General features: G+C 45.1%; 2 protein-coding genes across 6 annotated transcripts in view; both read right to left on the reverse strand.

Annotated features, from left to right (window-relative positions):
- The window catches only part of LOC143989240 (antileukoproteinase-like), a 29,904-nt gene extending 20,593 nt beyond the window's left edge, over positions 1 to 9,311 (reverse strand). The window contains exons 1-2 of the mRNA XM_077489312.1: positions 9,132 to 9,311; positions 1,518 to 1,655 (exon numbers count right to left, since the gene is read on the reverse strand). Of these exons, the coding sequence (XP_077345438.1) occupies positions 1,518 to 1,655; positions 9,132 to 9,213 (220 nt within the window). The 5' untranslated portion in view covers positions 9,214 to 9,311. The remainder of the gene's footprint in view (positions 1 to 1,517; positions 1,656 to 9,131) is intronic.
- The window catches only part of LOC143989238 (uncharacterized), a 484,136-nt gene that overhangs the window by 310,352 nt on the left and 147,296 nt on the right, over positions 1 to 26,488 (reverse strand). The window lies entirely within an intron of this gene.

The following is a 26,488-nucleotide window of genomic DNA, read 5'->3' on the forward strand; positions in this document are numbered from 1 at the left end:
ATATCTTTTTTCCCCTATATGCTCAGTATCTGACGGATACCCCTGGATCAACACTTGAGGGACCGATTTTGGCCATCTATCCAGTTCGGAGCTACCTGCTCAGAATCGTGGACTCCTATTGAAGTGGATATGGATTCGTGCCTCAGTCTGGGTGTTACCTTCAAGTCGGGTACCGATACCCCAGGGGAACAAAGCTCCAGCACAGCAAGCCCAGACAGTCCAGCTGCTCCACAGAGCACCACGAACAGTCCAGAGCTCTCTGAATATTCGCTTGTGGGCCCAGGCAAAGAGGGCATGGGAGATGTGGGTAGCTATCATTCTCTTGTGGCCCCGGGACCTCAAACAGAAGCTGATGATTTGCAACAGGACTTCAACAAGGACACTGAGTTTTCCCGCCCTTTGTGGTCAAAATGTGGGCAGCTTCCTGCAAAATACTGTCATTTGAGTTTGGTATGTTATGCCTTTATGCTGTTGTTATATCCCAGCCTCTCTCAACCTTTTCAACACAGAGGAACCCTTGAAATAGTTCTCCGGTCTCGAGGAACCCCTGCTAAAAATTTGAAATCTACAATTCATGATACATTAGTGTGATGGTCAGTGGGAGGAATGGTCCTTATACTTGTGGTCATTGGGAAGAATTACCTCCTTACATATAGCTAAAAAGATCAATGGTGTCAGTGGGAACTTATCCGAGAGGTAGAAATTGCCCAATGCTGAAGGAACCCCTAGCAACCTCTGGAGGAACCCTGGTTGAGAATCACTGTTATATCCTATGCTCTGTTTCTCCTGTGTTTTCATGCTGAGGGCATCATCTGTCAAAGAGGGGGGAATGTAGGCAGGTGTAGTCTTTTTTCCTCACTGCAGGTGTCGCTCAACCGCAGCGTCAAAGCAGGTGGGGGTGAAAGTCAAGAGGAACCCAGTTCTTCTATGGTTTCCTCGGTCACAGGAAGGCAATCCGATTGGTGCTGGAACCCCGTGTGACTTTAGCAGCCTTCTTGGGACAGGCAGAGTGTATTTAGGACCCTGGCTCCTGGGTTTGGCATGCATTTGGCATGTGGCTAGAGGAGAGACAGGTCACTCGTCTGTCAGGGACAGGGCTTAGCTTCAAGAAAAGGTTCCAGAGGAGTAGGGAAAGTCCACCCTTTCTGAAAGCCTCCCCCATTTCGGTGCAGAATGGCCAGGCCAAATTACGCTCTTTGAGACAGGTGCAGTCGGCACATCTGGTCCTCCATTATACTGCCGCTTAGCTGTTACAACATGTGAGCATTCCCGGTTGGGTTGCCTTCCCACAGGTCTGTTTTGTATTCCTGGACTTCTGTTACAATATATTCTTGTTACCGTACTTGGACTTACGTGTTTTCTGCCCGCCACATCACGCTGCACCTTCCCACAAATAAGCAGGCTGTATATGAAGAAGTGACTAAAGAAAATGCAAAGCTGCAGGTCCCTAATAAGGGTGTAGCAGGACTATGATTTGTCCAGCTTTAAGACACACTAACATAAGTGTATAGTAATACCTGGTTCTGGGTTCCAGCAATTCATGCCACAGATAGCACAACACTTCTTCTCTTCAGAGCAATCGTTGTCACTTTCGCAGGTATAATCATCCCTCTTACAAAAGATTTTAAGGGGCGATGGACAATTTCCAGGTCTGACTGTGGAGGGAGGACAGAGAAATGTTGCACCCAATGAACACAGGACAATAGGCTCAATTCATGAAGCTTTACACAATGATAAGAATATTTATTTCAGCTATGTGACTGTTATTTTCAAACCTCTTTGGATTGGTTAAAAATAACTGTCACCTTTATGAAAATAGGGATCCTTATCCTGGTGAACTAAATTTATTTAGTCAGGGGGAGTATAGAGGGACTGGTTTATACAAATGCATTGCACTCACGGTCAGAAATTCCGACGGAAAAGGTCCGATCGGATTATATTGTCAGAAAATCCGATCGTGTGTGGGCTCTATCAGACTTGTTCCGTTGAGCAGGATCTCAAATTACCAGATAAAAAAATACGATCTGACTTTTTCTGATCGTTTTGTAGAGAATTCTAATCGGAAAAGTGCCACGCATGCTCAGATCAAATTACGAGACCAAAGCTATTGGCTACTAGACTCAACGTAGTCCCGTCGTAACGAACGAACATCATCACGTTCCAAATGATCGGATTTTCCGACAACTTTGTCCGACCGTGTGTATGCAACACCAGTTTAGGACAAAATCCTTCGGAAAAAATTAGACGGATTTTGTGGTCGTAATGTCTGACCGTGTGCACAAGGCATTAGGCTAATGGCACACATTAAGAGTATTTGAAGAATAAAGGACACCATTGGTATACACAGACAGTTTTTCAAAAAGTCTTACAGTGCAATTATTCACTTTGCCTTAATTTCAGCATTTGCTTGATACATTTTTTTCCATAACTCCCAAAAGCCACTTAAAACTGATACACCCTTAAAATCCTCCAAAAAATAAAAAATCTATTTTCTTGACATCTCCTATTTTCTTGACTTGCTCAGTCCAAAGTACCATGGGACTAGTAGTCTTTCGGGAATCAGAAAACGTTATTAAGTTTGATGCGCAGGACACATGATAGGTTAGTACCGATGGATTGTCCAAACAAGCCAGAGTATGGAAGTTTAATGACTTTATCATGCAAGGTCCTAGGCTTTGTCTTTGCAATACACCATAGAGGGCATGTACAGAGGTGCTAACACGACACTGAAGGCCAATAAGAAACCTGGGGCAAAATGAAGGGACTTTACAGTTCTGGCATGACACAATGTTTGGTCACTTGCCAGGAGCACTGCCTGGAGTATTCCCAATACTGGGACTAGGGATTACTGGCTGTCCTATTGCCTATTACTCCCTGTTGGATGGGGTCATTAAGGCTAATTCACCTAGACATGTCTGAATGACCACCAGCTCTGGTTGAAGTTGTATTTAGTGAAAACAGGTCATCCTACAGTAGAGACACCACTGCAGTACAAATAACCCTCCAAGAGGGATCAGAGTGCTGGGGGGATATCTGGGATGTAGAGGGGTCAGAGTGCTGGTGGATATCTGAGGTGTAGAGGGGTCAGAATGATGGGGGTTATCTGGGGTGTAGAGGGGTCTGAGTGCTGGGGGGTATCTGGTGTGTAGAGGGGTCAGAGTGCTGGGGGGATAGCTGGGGTGTAGAGGGGTCAGAGTCCTGGGGGATAGCTGGGGTGTAGAAGGGTCAGAATGCTGGGGGGTTATCTGGGGTGTAGAGGGGTCTGAGTGCTGGGGGGTATCTGGTGTGTAGAGGGGTCAGAGTGCTGGGGGGATAGCTGGGGTGTAGAGGGGTCAGAGTCCTGGGGGATAGCTGGGGTGTAGAAGGGTCAGAATGCTGGGGGGTTATCTGGGGTGTAGAGGGGTCAGAGTGCTGGGGGGATATCTGGGGTGTAGAGGGGCCATTGTCCAATTTAGCAGATATATTATATGCACAGGACAGCTTTCAAATAAAGAAAATAGATGTCAAAAATATTGATTTTTTTCTTTTTGGAGGATTTTAAGGGTGGAATAGTTTTAAGTGGCTCCTTGGAGTTACGGAAAAATGTTTTATCAAGCAAATGTTGACATTAAGGCAAAGTAAATCATTTCACTGTAAAGTATTCTTTATTGTTCAAATAGTCTGAAATAGTCTTAATATGTGCTATTAGCCAGAGTATAAACCAGTCCCTCTCTATACTCTCCCTGACTAATTCGATTTATTTCACCAGGATAAGGATCCATATTTTTATTAAGGTGACAGTTATTTTTAACCAATCCAAAGAGGTTTGAAAATAACAGTCACATAGCTGAAATAAATATCCTTATTCTTGTGTAAAGCTTCATGAATTGAGCCTGTGTTCATTGGGTACAACATTGTTGACTTTTTCTGTCCTCTCTCCACAGTCAGACCTGGAAAATGTCCATTAAAATCTATTGTAAGAGGGATGATTATACCTGCAAAAGTGACAACGATTTCTCTGGAGAGAAGCAGTCTAGCAAAGGGGCAGTATAATGGAGGACCAGAGTCCTCCATTATATGGACTTTCCCTGCTCCTCTGGAACCTTTTCTTGAAGCCAAGCCCCGTGTCTATGACAGATGGGTGACCTGTCTCTCCTCTAGCCACATGCAACATGCGTGCCAAACCCAGGAGCCAGGGTCCTAAATACACTCTGCCTGTCCCAAGAAGGCTGCTAAAGTCACACGGGGTGCCAGCATCCAACCAGATTGCCTTGCAGTGACCGAGGAAACCATAGAAGAACTGGGTTCCTCTTGACTTTCTCCCCCACCTGCACTGACGCTGCGGTGAAAAACACAGCATGAAAAACACAGGTGAAGCAGAGCATAGGATATACAGTAACAACAGCATAAAGGCAAAACATACCAAACTCAAATGACACAGTTTGACCACAGCGGGTGGCAAGACTAAGCGTCCTTGTTGAAGTCCTGTTGCAAACCATCAGCTTCTGGTTGAGGTCCTGGGGCCACAGGAGGATGAGGGCTATTCGCATCTCCCATGCCCTCTTTGCCTGGGCCCACAACCGAATATTCAGAGAGCTCTGGACTGTTCGTGGTGCTCTGTGGGGTAGCTGGACTGTCTGGGCTTGCTGTGCTGGAGCTTTGTGCCCCTGGGGTATCTGGAGCTGAAGGCTCTAGCTGGAGAGGGGGCAGATACCTTCCTCAGGCACCCCGCTACTTTTTCCATTATCGGCACTATTTTTCTTTCGGCCACCCTGCCGAAAACACAAATTTCGGCCAAAATTTCGGTGCACCAATAGTATGTAGTATTTTCCCACTGTTTCTTTGCTATACAGAATGATTGTTCATGTAGTTAATGTGGAGTGCAACCCAAAAGGGGAAGCTCTGCTTGTCTTCCTCCTACCTACTTGATGTCTGTTTACCTGTGCTGTCTCCAATGTAGGGGCCCCAGAGCATTACTTTGCCTAATGGCCCATGATGCTATCAAGACGGCCTTTCTACCATTGCCCCATATCAGTGCCCCCTATCAGTGCCCATCATTGCCGCATATCAGCGACCATCAGTGCAGCCTCATCAGCACACATCAGTGAAGGAGAAAAATTACTAATTTACTAAAGATTTTACCAGAAATTAAGAAAAAAAAAAGTTTCTTTCAAAATTTTCGGTCTTTTTTTAGGTCTTGTTTAGAAAAAATAAAAAAAACCCATGGTAATAAAATACCACCAAAAGAACACTCTATTTGTGTGAAAAAAATTTCTAAAATGTCATATGGGTACGTTCGGTTACCATGCAATCTTTTACTGTTCTGATTTGTTAATTAAAATTTTTATTGTTGAACCAAAATTCTTTGGTAAGAATAAAATACAAAATATGCATTGAAAAGTTTTTTCTCTATCTTATCTTCTTAACATTTGGCTGTCATATCCCCAAAAATTCTTATACCGCGTACACACGATCGGAAATTTGGCCAGCAAAAGTCCGATGTGAGCTTTTGGTCGGAAAATGTGACCATGTGTATGCTCCATTGACTTTTACTGGCGGAATTCCCGCCAGCAAAAGATTGAGAGCATGTTCTCTATTTTTCGGTTGGAAAAAGTTCAGATCGGAAATTCCAATCGTCTGTAGCTGACGCGCGAAACTCCTACGCATGCTCGGAAACAATTCAACGCATGCTCAGAAGCATTGAACTTCATTTTCTCGGCTTGTTATAGTGTTGTACATCACCAAATTCTTGACAATCAGAAGTTCCAAGAACTTTTGTGTGACCATGTGTATGCAAACCAAGCTTGAGCGGAATTCCGTTGATAAAAACATCCAAGATTTTTCAGACAGAAATTCCACTCATGTGTATCTTTTTTTTTATCTCATGGACTATATTTGATAAATAGTGTGTATATATATATATATATATATATATATATATATATATATATATATATATATATATATATATGCAATCATTCCATAAACACATACCACATACACTGCATATATAATTTTTGGAAAATTTGCCAATTAAAAAAAATATATATATATATGTCCCCGGAATACATTTTAAAAATCGGGTCACCTTATCTTATAGCATATAAGCAGTCTTTGACCATCTATTATAGCATGCTCTTAGGCTGTAACTAGGGATGAGCTCGGTGTTCGACTCGAACATCGGCCATTCGTCTGTTCGGCGAATTCAGAACTTTGTGGACCGTTCGCATCAAATTGGTGTGGCACGAACGGCCCACAATGCACTACGCCATCGCAGTGCATTGCTGGCTCATGATTGGCCAAGCATGCACTGTGGCCCCGCATGATTGGCCAATCACAGCGCCAGCAGCGAGGAGAGCCATAATTGGCCACAGGCAGGATGTGGCCAATTGTAGCTCAGGAGGTTTAGTACACGCCCAACACTATATAAGGCCGCCAGCGTGGCGGCCTTGTGTAGTGTGTTCCGGCGTTCAGGGAAAGAGCAAGATAGGCAGGGACAGTGTTCTTTTCTCAGGCGTCTGCAGGACTTAAAGTGGGTGTCGTGTGCCTCCAGCACAGTATACACCTGTATCTACCCTTTTTTGCTGGTGTTCTCTCATACAGGCATCTGCAGAAGTTAGTGGGTGTTGTGTGCCTCCAGCACAGTATACACCCGTATCTACCCTTTTTTTGCTGGTGTTCTCTAATACAGGCATCTGCAGGATATAGTGGGTGTTGTGTGCCTCCAGCACAGTATACACCTGTATCTACCCTTTTATGCTGGTGTTCTCTAATACAGGCATTTGCAGGAGTTAGTGGGTGTTGTGTGCCTCCAGCACAGCACAGTATACACCTGTATCTAACCTTTTATGCTGGTGTTCTATAATACAGGCATTTGCAGGAGTTAAATTGGGTGTTGTGTGCCTCCAGCACAGTATACACCTGAAGATACCCCTTATTGCTGGTGTTGTCTGTTGCATATCTTGCATATTAGCCTTTAAAATTTGCACTTTTGATTTTGAACGTTCGAGTCCCATAGACTTTAATAGGGTTCTAAAGTTCTTACAAATTTTTAGTCCGTTCAAAGGTTCTGGTGTGAACCAAACCGGGGGGTGTTCGGCTCATCCCTATCTGTAACCATCTCCTGTAGCATATCAGCAGTCTTTGATCATCTAATATAGCATGTTCTAAGGCTTTGACAACCTCTTGTAGTATACAAGCAGTCTTTGACCATCTATTATAGCATGCTCTTAAGCCTTGTACACACGGTTGGAGAATCCGTCGGAATGTGTCCTATCGGACCGTGTCGTCGGATAATCCGACTGTGTGTGGTATGCATCGGACTGATTCCGTCCGAATCTCCTTCGGACCCAATTTTCCAACATGTTGGAAATATTTCCCGACCAACTGGGCCGGTCGGACCTAATCCGATCATGTGTAGAGCATTTTGATCGGACCAAGTGCCACGCATGCTCAGATCAAATTCCTACATCAAAGCTATTGGCTACTAGCCTGAATGTAGTCCCATCGTAACGAAATTACATCATCACGTTCTGAAAGATCGGATTTTTCACCAACTTTGTCCGACCGTGTGTATACAACAGTTTCAGACAAGATCCGACGGACAAAATCCGACGGGCAGAATCCGACGGATTTGGTTGTGGAAATCTCCGACCGTGTGTACAGGGGCTTAGGCTGTAACCATCTTCTGTTGCATGTCAGCAACCTTTCACCAACTATTATAGCATATTCATAGTTTCTGACAATCTCCTTTAGCATATTAGCAGTCTTTTATCATCTATTATAGCATGCTATTAGGCCGTCGTGCCACAGGAGATTGTCATAGCAAAAGAACATGCTATAATTGATAGTAAATGACTGCTGATATGATGCAGGAGAATATAGCATGCTTTTAGGCTTTGACCATCTCCTGTAGCATGTCAGTAGTATTTGACCATCTATTATAGCATGCTCTTAGGCTCCGACCATCCCATGTAGCATGTCAACAGTTTTTCACAATCTATTATAGCATGCTCCTAGGCTCTGACCATCTCCTATAACAGGTCAGTAGTCTTTGACCATCTATTATAGCATGCTCCTAGGCTCTGACCATCTCCTATAACAGGTCAGTAGTCTTTGACCATCTATTATAGCATGCTCTTGGGCTCTGACCATCCCATTGACAGCTTTCTGCAACTTTACATTAACTGAATATTAAGTTGATGGTGTTGATGGGTACTTAAGGCCCCTTATATCAAGTAAGTTGACCATCAGATCTTACCAGAGGAGAGGTTGATATGGGCACACTGCAATACCAGCACATAGTATTTCCATGAAGACAACTGGGTCCAGCAGTATATTGAATATATTTATTTTTTCAAATATATAAGTGATTTATACTCTTTTGGATTACACTTACTGTACATACTTTTTTTTTGATCATTTACCTTTATTTACATGAGGTCTAGATTTTATCCAGTGGGCGCAATAAACCAAACATCTTTAGACAACTCATCTGAGATATATCCTATTTACCTCTACTTCATTGGGTCTGTATCTCATCCCATGGGCCGGTAGGCAAAACATCTTGAAACAGTCCTCTTATTCCTCACCTCTGTTGTGATGGTGAACAACCAACCATTTTGAACTCTAGTAAGAACTTTATTTACAACTCATCTACAATACATGTACGGTCTTGAAGAAGTGGGGGATCCCACCAAATGCATAGACCATTCACATGTGCATGTACTGTATATATTATACTGAAGTCATTTTTGTATTTACTAGAAGGTTATATAAATAAAAGTGTTTTTAAACACTAATTTTGTTATATCTTTTTTCCTTTATATGTACGACAATAACATTTATATACAATTTTACTTGTTTAACATTCTCATTTGGCATATTTAAAGTCCCATAACCTTTTACTCTACCACAATTTCTAAGTTGACCATTACTGCTCTAAACCTTCCCTATCCCAGAACAAAATAACAAAGTATTGGAAGAGGTTTTGCACCCATTCTCACTGATGGATGATGACTATACTGTCTACATTACACAACACTCTAGAAATATAATAGGTTTGCCTACATTTTATTTGCTATATTGAAGACAAATACATTTATAAGTTGGTTGAGTCATTACCAGTATTTTACATCATTTTGTATTCTTACCCAAAGATTCTGCAGTGGTTAGACTGACAGCAGTGGCTCCGAACAGGAGGAGTAGCAGGAGGGATCCAGTTTGTGAAGACATGTTCGTTGCCCAGAAATCTTTCTGAGAAGTCAGTGAGATGAGGAGGCTCCTATATAGCCCAAATGAGAAGGAAGGAGGGGAAGCACCAGGAAGAAGGTAGAACTTGGCACTACATGATGGATGACTGGCAAAGAAAAAGCTTTGTGCGTACTTTGCTACTTAGACAAATTCTGATTGCATGACTGGGTCCCTATAATGACATTGATGAATTTACTTGGCCTCTGCCCTTTATAAGGAAGAAGGAAGGAAGGAATGAGAACAGGGAAAAAACCTGCTCCTATACAATAGTAGATGATTGCAAAAGAATATTCTTGATGGAACATACAGTACTTGGCCTTGGGCTTTTTTTTGGATTGTACACTTGATCACTAGACAAAAAGGCTAAATGCAAAACTGTGTCAATATAACAACATTGTTGAAGGGACGTGCAGTCAGGGAAGGCAGGTCAGGCAGAGCCTCACCTGCCATGAACATAAAAAAAAAACCCTATCAAGCTTCCAGGGTCTTAGCTTGGCGACCTGGGGTCACAGGGACCCCATTTCGGTGGGTAGATAGTCAAAGTCCTTCCCCACCATTGGTCAAAGTGGGGGCTCCTGGGACCTATGATTCCAGAGATACCAGGTTCCTTGTGCAGCCTGTCAAAAGCTACGTACAGAGCGGCTAGTTTAAATACAATCTGGCACACTATGTTCGCAGTAAACTGAGAGGATGGGCTCATAGTGCCTCAGATCACTTCTTGTCAGAGGCACTGAGCTCAATGGACAGCTTGGAGGTTTGGACCAATGGAAAAAGTACCATTGGTCCAAGCTGTCAAATAATACTGTTGCAGTGGAGGCTGTCCTCTCACTGCGGTGTCATAGAAGGGGGAATGTGCCTAAAAGACAAATGCTGCGTTCCAGCCCAGCCCTCTTACCCTGTTTCCCCTAAAATAAGACATAGTGTGATTGTCAGTGATGGCTGCAATATAAGCCGTACCCCCCAAATAAGCCCTAGTTAAAGTCCTTGTAGGTCTTATTTTCAGGGAAAGGCTTATTTTTGGGGAAACAGGGTAGGGCTTATTTGGTGGGTAGGGCTTATATTGCAACCATCACCGACAATCACGCTAGGTCTTATTTTAGGGGAAACAGGGTAGCTACAAAGAAATGTGGTTTATGTGTATAAGATTGGAAAAAAGAGAAGAAGTTTCCCGTGTTTTTTTTTTTAGCAGCAATGAGGGTGCAAAAGATTCATAAAAATTTACTTGGTTTTATTGGTTAATTGTGTATAAGATTTACCCACAATCCCATGTTTTTCTCAGTAAAAAGAGAGAATGAGAATCTGCTGCTGCTGCAAAGGTACAAGCTAAATCATATATTATTATGCTATATCTTATAACATAATTATTTATTATTTATCGATTTACTGTGAAATTACTGGTTTGAAGTTAAAACTTCAAACTCCAGTAATTTGCCCATAAGTCCACCTGCTTGAGTACAGTTTTTGAAAATATAGTAAATTACCTTAAAAACAATATATACCCGTATTTATTGGCGTATAACACACACAGGCATATAACACGCACCCCAATTTTAGGAGGGAAGTCTAAGGAAAAAAACTTTTTGAATAAAGAACTTTGAAGCAAAATGAGTGTCACAGCTCATCAATGCACCCTGTTCAGTGCCCATCTGCAGCCACTAAATTACCAAACAATGCACCCTACTCAGTGCCCATCTGCAACCTATAAATTGCCCAGAATGCAGCCTGTTCAGTGCCCATCTGCAGCCATTAAATTGTCCAACAATGCAGCCTGTTTAGTGCCTATCTGTAGCCTATAAATTGACCAACAATGCAGCCTGTTCAGTGCCCATCTTCAGCCTATAAATTGCCCAACAATGCAGACTGTTCAATGCCCATCTGCAGCCACTAAATTGTCCATCAATGCACCCTGCTCAGTACCCATCTGCAGCCATTAAATTACCCAACAATACAGCCTGTTCAGTGCCCATCTGCAGCCATTAAATTCCCCAACAATGCACCCTGCTCAATGCCCATCTGCAGCCTATAAATTGCCCAAAATGCAGCCTGTTCGGTGCCCATCTGCAGCCTATAAATTGACCAACAATGCACCCTGCTCAGTGCCCATCTATGCAGCCCGTTCAGTGCCCATCTGCAGCCATTAAATTGCCCAACAATGCAGCCTGTTCAGTGTCCATCTGCAGCCTATACATTTCCCAACAATGCAGCCTGTTCAGTGCTCACCTGCAGCCACTAAATTACCCATCAATGCACCTTGATCAGTGCCCATCTGCAGCCATTAAATTCCCCAACAATGCAGCCTGTTCAGTGCCCATCTGCAGCCATTAAATTGACCAACAATGCAGCCTGTTCAGTGTCCATCTGCAGTCTATAAATTGACCAACAATACAGCCTGTTTAATGCCCATCTGCAGCCATTAAATTGCCCAACAATGCACCCTGCTCAGCGCTCATCTGCAGCCTGTAAATTTCCCAACAATACAGCCTGTTCAATGCCCATCTGCAGCCACTAAATTGTCCATCAATGCACCCTGCTCAGTACCCATCTGCAGCCATTAAATTACCCAACAATACAGCCTGTTCAGTGCCCATCTGCAGCCATTAAATTCCCCAACAATGCACCCTGCTCAATGCCCATCTGCAGCCTATAAATTGCCCAAAATGCAGCCTGTTCGGTGCCCATCTGCAGCCTATAAATTGACCAACAATGCACCCTGCTCAGTGCCCATCTATGCAGCCCGTTCAGTGCCCATCTGCAGCCATTAAATTGCCCAACAATGCAGCCTGTTCAGTGTCCATCTGCAGCCTATACATTTCCCAACAATGCAGCCTGTTCAGTGCTCACCTGCAGCCACTAAATTACCCATCAATGCACCTTGATCAGTGCCCATCTGCAGCCATTAAATTCCCCAACAATGCAGCCTGTTCAGTGCCCATCTGCAGCCATTAAATTGACCAACAATGCAGCCTGTTCAGTGTCCATCTGCAGTCTATAAATTGACCAACAATACAGCCTGTTTAATGCCCATCTGCAGCCATTAAATTGCCCAACAATGCACCCTGCTCAGCGCTCATCTGCAGCCTGTAAATTTCCCAACAATACAGCCTGTTCAATGCCCATATGCAGCCACTAAATTGCCCATCAATGCACCCTGCTCAGTGCCCATCTGCAGCCATTAAATTACCCAACAATACAGCCTGTTCAGTGCCCATCTGAAGCCTATAAATTGACCAACAATACAGCCTGTTCAGTGCCCATCTGCAGCCATTAAATTGACCAACAATGCAGCCTGTTCAGTGCCCATCTGCAGCCTATAAATTGACCAACAATACAGCCTGTTCAGTGCCCATCTGCAGCCTCACCTTTCCCATCATTGCAGCCTCGTCAGTGTTGGATTATCCCTGCAGTCTCTGAGGGAAGAGGAGGAATGAGCACCACTGAATTACACAGAGCCACGACCATCTGTGTACCCGGTGCTCCATCACTCACAGCCACGCCTCCTGGCCCTGCTCATATGATAGACAGACCAGTGGCCCAATGCGGGGCCAGGAGGCATGTGTCATGGTTATGCAGTGATCTTCCTGTGTTTGCTTACCTCCCCTCATGTCTTCAGGCTAAGAGGCCAGCTGGTGGTTTTTATAACCTCTCCTCTAAGCATGGCTCCACCCCAGGCCCTATCAGGGAGCCCTATATTAACCTGTGCACTGCAGGCCATCAGTGCTGATGAACCATTGTGTATTCCTTTGTGTGTTAGCTTCCTGTTTCCTGCCATGTGCTCTGCTACTGTTTTCCGTTACCGACTTTGGCGTGTCTTGACTATCCTTGTTTGCCTGTGATCCTGACCTTTTGGCGTGTACCCAACTATTCTTGTCTGCTTGTGGCCAAGTCCATCCTCACCACCAGAGGCGCTGCTGAACACCTTCTGGCTCTTAGACTCCGCTCCCCAGGGAATCTTACGCTCTAACCCCAGTGGGATCTGTCCCCCATCTGCAGCAGTCAGCCGTAGGGTCCACAACCTTGCGGTGCACTCCTGATCCCTACGGTGTGCACCTGTCACCTCGCCTCAAGGTGACCTGACAGCGTGGCTGTGAGTGACTGAGTGCCTGGTACACAGGAGATCGCGGCTCTGTGTAATTCAGTAGTGCTCACTCTTCTTCCCTCAGAGACAGCAGGGATCGGCGTATAACATGCACCCACGACTTCCCCCTGATTTTAAGGGGGAAAAGTGCGTGTTATATGCCGATAAAAAAATAATTATTTGTATATTATCACTTGTGGTAATTATGGTAATTAACCACTTCCAATCCGGGCCAATTCTGGCACTCCTCTCCTACATGTAAAAATCATCATTATTTTGCTAGAAAATTACTCAGAACCCCCAAACATATACATATATATATATATATATATATATATATATATATATATATATATATATATTTTGGCAGACACCCTAGGGAATAAAATGGTGGTCGTTGCAACTTTTAATGTTACACAGTATTTGTGCAGCAATTTTAGATTTTTTTCTTGGAAAGAAACTGTTTTGTGAATAAAAAAAAACACTAAAGTTAGCCCGATTTTTTTGTATACTATGAAAGATGATGTTACGCCGAGTAAATTAGATACCTAACATGTCACGCTTTAAAATTGCGCACACTTGTGGAATGGCGCCAAACTTCAGTACCTAAAGATCCTCATAGGTAATGCTGTAAACATTTTTACAAGTTACGTGCTTATGCCCCGTACACACGGTCGGACACTCCGACAACAAAATCCATTGGATTTTTTCTGATGGATTTTGGCCCAAACTTGTCTTGCATACACACGGTCATACAAAGTTGTCGGAAAATCCAATCGTTCAGAGCGAAGTGACGTAAACTACATACGACAGGACTATAAAGAGGCCAGTAGCCAATAGCTTTCATCTAGTAATTTATTCTGAGCATGCATGGAACTTTGTCCATCGGAATTGTCTACACACGATCGGAATTTAAATGATCGGATTTTGTTATCGTAAAATTTTAGATCCGGTTCTCAAACTTTGTGTGACGGAAATTCAGACGGAAAAAGTCCGATGGAGCCCACACACGATCTGATTTTCCGACAACATGATCCAATCGCACATTTTCTGTCGGAAAGTCCGACCGTGTGTTCAGGGCATCAGAGTTACAGAGGAGGTCTAGTGCTAGAATTATTTCTCTCGCTCTACCGATCGTGGAGTATGTAACCTGTGTGTATCTGGCTCTAATACTAGCCATTGTCTTACCAGCCACTGACCTCACCGCACGTCCCTGCATTGTTGAATGTACTTTCACTCACCATTGTTGGATCTTCTGTCTGAAACCTATGAAGAACCTTGTAGGGTGACAATATGCTATAACGGTTTGGAGTCCATTTTATTTTCATTTTGTTCAAACTAATTTAGAGATGTTTATTAATCTAAGGATTTGCATTCCTGTCCAGGCAATCTTTGGCGTTTTACAGCTCCAATAGAAAATTTTGGCTTTTACAAGATCCACACATTTTGGACAATATAATGTCTGATCTTGCCTTAAGTTTTTCAATGTTGAACTTTGTAAATTCCAGAGTTGTGTATGTTTTGAAACATGGCTGTTTATGTAAGCTAAAAAAAAATAAAAAAAAATTGGTGTTTCTAGTGACTATGGGTGTTATTTAATAAGGGAAAAACCACTTGGCACTACAAGTGCACTGGGAGAACCTAGGAGACAGCAAAAAGAAACACAAGTAGTAAATAAAAAACAAGATTTTAGCTGATGAAATATAAAATGTATTCCAAATGTGCAGGCAAAGCAATTACCCCCCTACCCGAAAAATAGTCCAAATAATTTTAACACACTTCACGGGCGCTTTGGGGGGGGGGGGGGGGCAAGCCAGAATGGGCTGCTTCCAAGGCCATCATTGTTTCCTAAAGTCCAGCCTTTTTTTTTTTTTTTTTACAGAATTTTCAGTCTTTTTTGATTAATAAAAAAATAAAAAACCCAGTAGTGATTAAATACCACCAAAAGAAAGCTCTATTTGTGTGAAAGAAGGACAAAATGTTATTTGGTTACAGTGTTGCATGACTGAGTAATTGTCATTCAAAGTGTGAGAGCACCGAAAGCTGAACATTTGTCTGGTTAGGAAGGGTGTTTAAGTGCCCAGTGGTCAAATGGTTAAAGGCTAAAATATAAGTCCCACTTATCAGATTCCTCCCCCCCTCTGATGGCCCCTTGGAAATATTTTAGGGGGGGGGGGGGGGGTTGGGGTATGTTTTGGACAGGTAACCCTCTCCAGTAAGTAATGGAGTAACAAAGTAATGTGTGTTACTTTTGCCAGCCAGTCCTTAATTACACTATTGGCAGCCCACTGGATAGGTAAGAAGTGGCATAATAAAACAAAAAAATAAAAAAATGGAAGCTCATTTTTAGATTCTGCAATTACCTATCAAGATGATAGGAGAACAACATTTTAAACAGAACCATTTGAAAGTATTCAGGCAGGCCCTTGCACTACATTCTACATGCACTACATGCAGCAGGGTCCCCAGAGATCCCAGGGGACCCTGCTGTAGGGGAGATCTCTGGGGACCCTGGCGTAGGAGAGATCTCTGGGGACCCTGCTGTGTGGGAAATCTCAAGGGACCCTGCTGTATGGAATATCTCAGGGGACCCTGCTGTATGGAATATCTCAGGGGACCCTGCTGTATGGGAGATTTAGGGGACCCTGATGTATGGGAGTTCTCTGGGGACCCTGCTGTATGGGAGATCTCTGGGGACCCTTCTGTATGGGAGATCTCTTGGGACCCTGCTGTATGGAAGATCTCAGGGGACCCTGCTGTAGGGGAGATATCCTATACAGCAGGGTTCCCTGAGATCTTCCATACAGCAGGGTCCCCTGAGATATTCCATACAGCAGGGTCCCTTGAGATCACCCATACAGCAGGGGCCCTTGAGATTTCCCTTACAGCAGGGTCCTCTGAGATCTCCCTTACAGCAGGTTTCACTGAGATCCCCCATACAGCAAGGTCCCTAGAGATCCCCCATACAGCAGGGTCCCCTGAGATCTCTCTTAAAGCAGGGTCCCCTGAGATCTCCCTTACAGCAGGTTTCCCTGAGATCAGAACAGATCCAGCGATTCTGGATGCACAAATGACAAATCATATTCAAAGGAATCAGCCGGACTGAGAAGAGGATAAATATCCTCCGCCTTAATTCTCATGTCTAGGATCTTATCCACAACCACCCTCCTGATAGGTGGAATACCTCCTCCTTCCCACCTGAACTGTACCACATTCCTGCATTTAATGAAAGAAGGTGCGTTAGGTAAAAGTCGCACATCTGGCTTCCTTCCACTAGCAGCATGACTTTGTCCCAACACAACCTTAGCATAATTCCTAACTGGGACAGATGACACATTAACTGACTGCATAGCACTATATAACTGGCTGCATAGGAACCTCTGAAATCTGATTTGGTAAATTACCCACCACTTGATCCTCCTTCCTCCCCTCCAGCACAACAACCCCGCTCACCATAGTGCCAGAAGTACCACAGTTACCAGCAGCCCCATCATCAAGTAAAGTCTTTCATTTAGAAAAAACACCAGCTGTTTCAGCATTCATATGGCCCTCCTGCCCTGCAGTTTCAATGTTCATGCAACATCCCTACTCTGCAGTTTCAATGTTCATGCAACATTCCTGCTCTGCAGTTTCAATGTTCATGCAACATCCCTACTCTGCAGTTTCAATGTTCATGCAACATTCCTGCTCTGCAGTTTCAATGCTCATGCAACATTTCTGCTCTGCACTGTTAGTGTCAATGTGGAACTCCTCACAGCCATCAGAAACTTTTCTTTAAGGATGAGCTCAGGCGTGTTCGCAAACAGCACGTGCAGAGCCCACCAGGGGCACTGCCGAGCGCTAATCACAAGCACAGAGACATTGTCCCGATGCGTGGATGCAGAGATCGGGAAATGTCTCACTGCTTGTGATTAGTGTTCCGCAGTTCTGACTTCCTGGTGGGCTCTACACGTGCTATTTGCGAACACGCCTGAGCTCATCCTTAAGCCCTGTACACACGGTTGGACATTCCAACGACAAATCTGTTGGATTTTTTCTGACGGATTTTGGCCCAAACTTGTCTTGCATACACAAGGTCGCACAAAGTTGGTGGAAAATCCGATTGTTCAGAACAAGGTGACGTAAAACACGTACAACGGGACTATAAAGAGGGCAGTAGCCAATAGCTTTCATCTCGTAATTTATTCTGAGCATGCATGGCACTTTGTGCGTCAGAATTGTCTACACACAATCGGAATTTAAATGATCTGATTTTGTTGTCAGAAAATTTTAGATTCAGATCTCAAACTTTGTGTGTCGGAAATTCCGACAGAAAAAGTCCGATGGAGCCTACACACGGTCGGAAATTTCTGACAACACAATCCGATCGCACATTTTCCATCGGAAAGTCTGACTGTGTGTACAGGGCATTACTTTTCTGTCTGGATACACACCATCTCATCCTGCATTCCCTGCCATCCTTTAAAAAGATCTTCATCTGCTGAGTCGGTGCCACTCAAGGGAGATTCCATTTCTGTAATGGCCTGCAGCAATCCGCCATTTTCCTCAACCTCCTCCTAAGATGACCCAGGCTGCTGAGGACGGAGGGGCAGATCCTGAGACAGGGGTAATACTGGAGTCACCAGATGAAGCCACTTCCTTACCCCCCATCCATACTGTCGCCGTTGCTGTGGCATCCACCCTCTGGCTGGTACTGGCACAGGCACTTTCCTTCAACTGTTGCAATATCTCCTCATTCTCACACTTTTGTCTGAACACACCGCTGCTCTCCTTCAGACAGGCAACCAACTCCTCCTACTTTTACAATGCCTCCTCCAGAGACTTCAGCTTGGATATTTCCCTCTTACTCTTTCTAGACTTACTATGCAGGGGATTTCTTTTTCCTGAGATCTTCTTACATGACAGAAAGTTTCTGTTCCTCCTTAGCAATGTGGCAAAGTCTGTTAACCACTTTATTCTGGAAGACTGGTAAGGACTCCTCTTGCATAGGAACATTCCCAGGAGCCATTGCAGCTTGAGCACATAGAATAGGCCTCAGTGCCTCTGGAGAGCCTCCACCTTCATCTTCCGCAATATGGTCCATGCTTGCGTGGGAAAAGCCTGCATGAGAGGCTCCAGACTTGCTGCTTCTCTCAGCTGAGATCACAGCGGAGTGAACCAACAACACCACCTGGTGGAGAAGCTCCTCTGGTGCAGAAACTGATGTGACCGACTCAGTGTTCTCCGTACAGCAATATGGTATATGTCAGACTCAGACCTATATAAAAATATAATAATAATAGTGTGTGACTGGGGGAGGGTTTAGAGTGTAACCACTCTTCACTCCTGGTGAAGAGACTGATGTGACTGGCTCAGTGTTATCTGTACAGCACTGTGGTATGTGTCAGAGCTCTACCTCATTTGTCCCTCATTTTGGTCTGATCTATATAGTTGTATATAAAATTCACTTTTTATCCTTTAAAAAGTGTTTCCCAGGGTTAAACCTTCCATCCAATTTCTACATTGCTGCATTTGAACATTTCCAAAGCCAAAATAAAGGAATTCTGAACATTATGGGCCATTTGCACCAAATTCGAGTGTCGCTCATGGCCCATAATTCACTGCGGCATCGCAGTGCATTGCTGGCTGATGATTGGCCAAGCATGCACTATGACTCGTATGCTTGGTCAATCACAGCGCCGTCAGCGAATAGAGCCATAATTGGCCACAGGCAGGATGTCTGTGGACAATTTTGGCTCAGGGGGTTTAGTGCATGCCCCACAATATATATACGGCCGCCTGCGTGATGGCCTTGCGTAGTGTGTTGCATCGCTAAGAGAGAGAGAGAGATAGACAGAGAGACAGTGTCTGAATTTCCTTTGAAACTATTGCAATTACAGTCGGTGTATTCTGCCATCCGGCACAGTGTACACCTGAAGCTACCCCAATTCCTGGTGTTCTGCTGGTCCTATACCACAGGCAGCTGTAGCAATTACAGTCGGTGTATTGTGCCACCTGCAGTGCACGCCTAATTCTACCCCAATTGCTGGTGTTCTGATTCTATCCGCAGGCAGCTGTAGCAATTACAGTCAGTGTACTGTGTCATCTGCACAGTTTGCACCTAAAGCTACCCCAATTGCTGGTGTTCTGCTGATTCTATACCGCAGGTAGCTCCAGTAATTACAGTTGGTGCATTGTGTCATCTGCACAATGTACGCCTAAAGCTATCCCAATTGCTGGTGTTCTGCTGATTCTATCCGCAGGCAGCTGTAGCAATTACAGTCGGTGTACTGTGTCATCTGCACAGTTTGCACCTAAAGCTTCCTCAATTGCTGGTGTTCTGCTGATCCTATACCACAGGCAGCTCTAGTAATTACAGTTGGTGTATTGTGTCATCTGCATAGTGTATGCCTAAAGCTACCCCGATTGCTGGTGTTCTGCTGATTCTATCCTCAGGCTGCTGTAGCAATTACAGTCGGTGTACTGTGTGATCTGCACACTTTGCACCTAAAGCTACCCCAATTGCTGGTGTTCTGCTGATCCTATACCGCAGGTAGCTCCAGTAATTACAGTTGGTGTATTGTGTCATCTGCATAGTGTGCACCTAAAGCTACCCCAATTGCTGGTGTTCTGCTGATCCTATACCGCAGGCAGCTCCAGTAATTACAGTTGGTGCATTGTGTCATCTGCACAATGTACGCCTAAAGCTATCCCAATTGCTGGTGTTCTGCTGATTCTATCCGCAGGCAGCTGTAGCAATTACAGTCGGTGTACTGTGTCATCTGCACAGTTTGCACCTAAAGCTTCCTCAATTGCTGGTGTTCTGCTGATCCTATACCACAGGCAGCTCTAGTAATTACAGTTGGTGTATTGTGTCATCTGCACAGCGTATGCCTAAAGCTACCCCGATTGCTGGTGTTCTGCTGATTCTATCCTCAGGCTGCTGTAGCAATTACAGTCGGTGTACTGTGTGATCTGCACACTTTGCACCCATACTACCCCAATTGCTGGTGTTCTGCTGATCCTATACCGCAGGTAGCTCCAGTAATTACAGTTGGTGTATTGTGTCATCTGCATAGTGTGCACCTAAAGCTACCCCAATTGCTGGTGTTCTGCTGATCCTATACTGCAGGCACGCAGCTGCAGTAATTACAGTCTGTGTATTGTGCCACCTGCACAGTGTACAGCTAAAGCTACCCCAATTGCTGGTGTTCTTCTGATCCTGTACCGCAGGCAGCTCCAGTAATTACAGTTGGTGTATTGTGTCATCTGCACAGTGTACGTCTAAAGCTACCCCAATTGCTGCTGTTCTGCTGATTCTATCTGCAGGCAGCTGTAGCAATTATAGTCGGTGTACTGTGTGATCCGCACAGTTTTCACCTAAAGCCATCCCAATTGCTGGTGTTCTACTGATCCTATACCACAGGCAGCTCTAGTAATTACAGTTGGTGTATTGTGTCATCTGCATAGTGTATGCCTAAAGCTACCCCGATTGCTGGTGTTCTGCTGATTCTATCCTCAGGCTGCTGTAGCAATTACAGTTGGTGTACTGTGTGATCTGCACACTTTGCACCTAAAGCTACCCCAATTGCTGGTGTTCTGCTGATCCTATACCGCAGGTAGCTCCAGTAATTACAGTTGGTGTATTGTGTCATCTGCATAGTGTGCACCTAAAGCTACCCCAATTGCTGGTGTTCTGCTGATCCTATACCGCAGGCAGCTCCAGTAATTACAGTTGGTGCATTGTGTCATCTGCACAATGTACGCCTAAAGCTATCCCAATTGCTGGTGTTCTGCTGATTCTATCCGCAGGCAGCTGTAGCAATTACAGTCGGTGTACTGTGTCATCTGCACAGTTTGCACCTAAAGCTTCCTCAATTGCTGGTGTTCTGCTGATCCTATACCACAGGCAGCTCTAGTAATTACAGTTGGTGTATTGTGTCATCTGCATAGTGTATGCCTAAAGCTACCCCGATTGCTGGTGTTCTGCTGATTCTATCCTCAGGCTGCTGTAGCAATTACAGTCGGTGTACTGTGTGATCTGCACAGTTTTCACCTAAAGCCATCCTAATTGCTGGTGTTCTACTGATCCTATACCACAGGCAGCTCCAGAAATTACAGTTGGTGTATTGTGTCATCTGCACAGTGTGCACCTAAAGCTACCCCAATTGCTGATGTTCTCATAGTAATAATACTACAGGCAGGCAGTTGATTCTGCTAGCTGCAGTATAATCAGTATATACGTCCCAGCTTTGTGCAGCTACATCTCCCTGCAGGCCATTAGTATGTCTGGAAGGCTAACAAGGAGAGGCAGACAGTCACAAGCCAATAAAAGAGGGCAAGCAGGCTCTGTGTCTAGGGGCAACAGTGCTGGTCATGGAAGCGGTGCATCCTCATCAGCACGTGGCCATGGGACATGCTTGTCCTTATTTTCGGCAGCTGAATGTGTTGAGCCGCAACATGCCGAAGACTTGGTAGAGTTGATGACCAAGCCCTCCTCGTCCTCCTCATCCTCTCTCACCCAAGCTCAGGATACTGGCAAAGTAACTGCCAACGTGGCCTCTTCCCTCGTCTCAATGGCATCAGTCACTCCTTCTCTAGCCCCACCATGTCCTCCTGAGGAGTCCCCCGAATTGTTTGAGCACAGTGTTGGGTACATGCTCCAGGAGGATGCCCAGCATTTTGAAGGCTCTGATGATGATACCCAGCTAGAGGAAGGCAGTAACGTGAGCCCAGAGAGAGGGGATGCCCAAGGACAGCAATCTGGCAGTCATGTTCCACCAGTTGCAGCATACTGCCAGGTTTGCCCCAGTGATGAGGAGGGAGAGGATGATGAGGTCACTGACTCCACGTGGGTGCCTGATAGGAGAGAGGAGGAGGGGGCACATCTCCAATGAGGCAGGATGCCCTCCAGGGGCAAGCTTAAGGGCAGCACACCGGCTTAATTACACCGCAGAGCTCCGCTATTCCAAAAGTTCTTTGGTGTGGGCCTTTTTTGAGAAGAGTGCATCAGATCGCACCGCTGCTATTTGCAACATAGGTCTCAAGCATATCTCGCGTGGCCAAATCATCAGCCACTTGGGCACCATATGCTTGACCAGACATATATTGACCTGCCATGCAGTTCATTGGCAAGCGTACCTAAAATACCCACACCAAAGAACAAAGCGGACCTCTCCTTGCTCCTTATCAGCTGGAATCTCCAACCCCATTATACCTCCAGTCCTCTCTGAGAGGAATGAAGGTGTAGAATTAGGTGTGTCACAGCCAAGTACTAGTGGGCAATCTGCTAGCGATACACTGACGTCCGATTGTAGCAGGTCCCAGCTGCTGGACCGTCAAAAGAAGTTCACTCTCAGCCATCCACATGCCCAACGGTTGAATGCTAGCTTGGCCAAATTTCTAGCACTTCAACAGCTGCCTTTTCAGTTGGTAGACTTGGCCCCCTTCCATGAGTTTGTGCAATGTGCGGTTCCTCAGTGGCAGGTTCCCAAATGCCACTTTTTCTCACGGAAGGCGATTCCGGCTCTCTACCGGCATGTGGAAGGCAATGTCCATGCCTCCCTGGACAGGGCGGTCAGTGGTAAGGTGCATATTAACGCTGACTCATGGTCCAGCAGGCGTGGACAGTGATGTTACCTATCTTTCACGGCGCATTGGGTGACTCTTCTGGCAGCTGGGAAAGATAAAGGACAAGGTGCAGTAGTGTTGGAGGTTGGTCCGCCACCACGCCTCCAAAATTCTACTACTGGTGATTGTGACACACCTCTCTCCTGCACCCCCTCTTCTTCCTCCATTGCCTCTTCCTGTGCTATGGAACCAGCGGTGCTCCGTAGGCATTCAAGGGGCTACGCAAGTATGCAGGAAAAAGATGCCATGCTGTGCTTGCGCTGGTGTGCTCGGGGGACACGAGCCACACTGGGGCAGATACTTCCTTGCCTCTCAAGGCCCCCTTTATCCAGACAGTGTTCCTGCTGGCCCGTCGATCACACAGGAAGAGGACGAGGAGGAGGAGGAAGAGGAAGAGGAGGAGGAGGAGGAGGAGGAGGAAGATTGTGTCAGCATGGAGGTGGAGCCTGTTACTCAGCATCAGCAGCAGTCTTTTAGGGATCATTTACAGTCCCAAGAAACCCGTGGACTTGTACGTGGCTGCGGATCATGTCGTCCTTAGTGACCCAGAGGACTCCGGACCGAATGCCTCAGCTAACCTAGGCTGCATGGCCTCCCTGATCCTGCAAAGCCTGCGGAAGGATCCTCGTATTCAGCGGATCAAGGAGAGGGATCATTACTGGCTGGCAACTCTCCTTGATCCACGGTACAAGGGTAAGGTTGCAGACCTTATCTTGCCATCACAGAAGGAGCAGAGGATGAGACATCTTCGGGAGGCCTTGCAGAAAGGTCTGTGCAATGCGTTCCCAGAGACTGGGAGGTTACAAATTCCTGGTTCTGGACAACGTGTTGCTGAGGCTTCGGTCAGTGACAGAAGGAGCGGTGGAGAAGGTGGCCGTCTGACCGATGCGTTCAGACAATTTTTTAGTTTGCAGCCCCAAGGTATGATCGGTTCCAGCAACCATCGCCAGTGTCTGATTTACATGGTGCAGGAATACCTAGGGGCAAGATCAGACTTGGTCACCTTTCCGACCAAAAATCCTCTGGGTTACTGGGTCTTGAGGATGGATCACTGGCAAGAGTTTGCACAGTATGCAATTGAGCTACTGGCCTGTCCTGCATCCAGCATTCTTTCGGAACGCACATTCAGTGCTGCTGGAGGCTTTGTAACCGATCACAGGGTGCGCCTGTCCACCAACTCAGTTGATCGACTGACCTTCATAAAGATGAATCAGTCTTGGATCACCACCAGCTACCAAGCACCTGAAGCTGATGTAACCGAATATTTTTTTTTGAAATGTCAGATCCCTTCAAGACTGCCTATGCTGATGCTGAGCTGACTATCCTGTTATGCTGACTGACTATCCTCTTCCTCCTCAATGATCCTGCTGATAGCTTGGAAGAACATTTTTGGTTCTGGGCGTGGCCACCAGTGGCTAAGGCCCAATTTTTCAGCCCCTGTTTAACAGGGGCGTGTAACTAAAATTTTTGATGCAATACTTTGCAGCAGGGCTCATTCCTGCGCTCCAACTAGAGTATCTGTGAGGATTTGCAGTGTCGTGGCAACAGCACCAGTGCCTAAGGCCCAATTTTTCAGCCCCTGTTTAACAGGGGCGTGTAATTACAGTTTTTTATGCAATACTTTGCAGCAGGGCTCATTCCTGCTCTCCAACTAGAGTTTCTGTGAGGTGTTGCAGTGTTGTGGCACCAGTGCCTAAGGCCCAGTTTTTCTGCCCCTGTTCAACAGGTGCATGTAATTACAATTCTTGATATAATATTTCCCAGCAGGGCCCGTTCCAGTGCCCACCAAGAGTAACTGTGAGGACTTACAGTGTTATGGCACAAGCACCACAACCAAAGCCCCAATTTTTCTACCACTGTTCAACAATGGCATGTAATTACAATTCTTGATATAATAGTTCACAGCAGGGCATATAGAGCAGTTTCCTACTTTCAAACATCCAACTTACAAATGTCTCCTACTTGCAAATGGAAGGAGACAACAGGAAGTGAGATGAAATCTACCCTTAGGAAGGGAAATTCTCTCCTGTAAGAGTTGATAAGTCTCCTCTCCACTGATGCTTTATGCCAATCCTTGTTTTACTAAAAATACCAGATTTTCAAAAATCTTTTGTCATTGGGACAGAAAGTGAGGTGAAATCTTCTGAAGAGGTGCACAGACAGAAAAAAAAATGTTATAGGGGTGATAACCCTTCCTTATGTTTTCAAAAAAGCTTAAAAATAGATTTTTTGACTGGAGCTACACTTTAAAAATGTACCAGTTCAAAATTACAAACAGATTCTACTTAACACAACAAACCTACACAGTCCCTGTCTTGTTTGCACCAACTATATACTGCTATTCTGAGTATATAGGGCAGTGATGGCGAACCTTGGCACCCCAGATGTTTTGGAACTACATGTCCCATGATGCTCCACTACACTGCAGAGTGCTAGAGCATCAATGTAGTTCCAAAACATCTGGGGTGCCAAGGTTCGCCATCACTGATATAGGGCCTGGGGGCCCCATGCCTTTCCCTTTTTTAATTTGGGTATGGGGTTCCCCTTAATATCCGTACAAGACCCAAAGGGGCTGGTAATGTGAAGGGGGGGCTACCCATGCCATTTTTACTATAGACACCCCTCCCCCCCCGACATGATATCTAAAGGAATTTTTCAATTTTTTTTTCAATTTAAGCATCATTAAAATCAGTGCTACCGAAAAAACTTCAGTTTTTGAAAAAAAAATTTGCATTGATACATGTCTCCTGCAGCAGAAACCCAAACCCTTTTTAGGACAATAACTTGCATATTAGTCTTTAAAATGAGCACTTTTGATTTCGAACCTTCGAGTCCCATAGACTTTAATGGGGTTCTAAAGTTTGCGCAAATTTTCGGTCCGTTCGCAGGTTCTGGTGCGAACCGGCTCATCCCTACTTGTAAACAAAAAGTGTCAGAATAGGCCTGGTCCTTAAGTGGATAGCACACTACAAATCCCATAGTCCATCTCAAGCAAGAGGATGGCTACATTCCTACATAAAGTGGGACCATTGAGATTGAATGTAGCAGCCCTTTAAGACTTTAAGAAGTCATTTTACAGCAAGATTTGGTGGAGACTGATAGCAATAGAAGGGACTTTTCTGAGTTAAAGTGAAGCTCCACCAAAAGGGGAAGCTCTGCTTGTTCGCACCTTCAAAACCAGGTACCCGCTCCCACTTCCGGGTAAGATCGCCGCACGGTGTGTATGAAATTTCTGGCACCTCCTCCTTCCCCCTGCTGCCTTCTGGGAGACACACATGTCCCAGAAGACAGCAGGACCATTTAGAAAGCACAACATAACCCATGCATGCACAGTAGGAAACAGGCTGTGAAGCCGCAATGCTTCATTTTCTTTTTCCCTTAGTGAAAATGCCAGTACCTGCACCCAAAGCCAATTGAGGAATTGGCCAGGGGTGCCGACATTGCGGGATCCCTGGACAGGTAAGTGTCCTTATATAAAAAGTTAGCAGCTACAGTATTTTTAGCTGCTGACTTTTATTTATTTTTATTTTTTTATAAAGGCTGGAACTCCGCTTTATGTATAAACACTCCAAT

This window comes from Lithobates pipiens, unplaced genomic scaffold (genome assembly GCF_037356315.1).
Source record: "Lithobates pipiens isolate NorthernLeopardFrog02 unplaced genomic scaffold, aLitPip1_a1.2 Scaffold_18, whole genome shotgun sequence".
Taxonomy (NCBI): domain Eukaryota; kingdom Metazoa; phylum Chordata; class Amphibia; order Anura; family Ranidae; genus Lithobates; species Lithobates pipiens.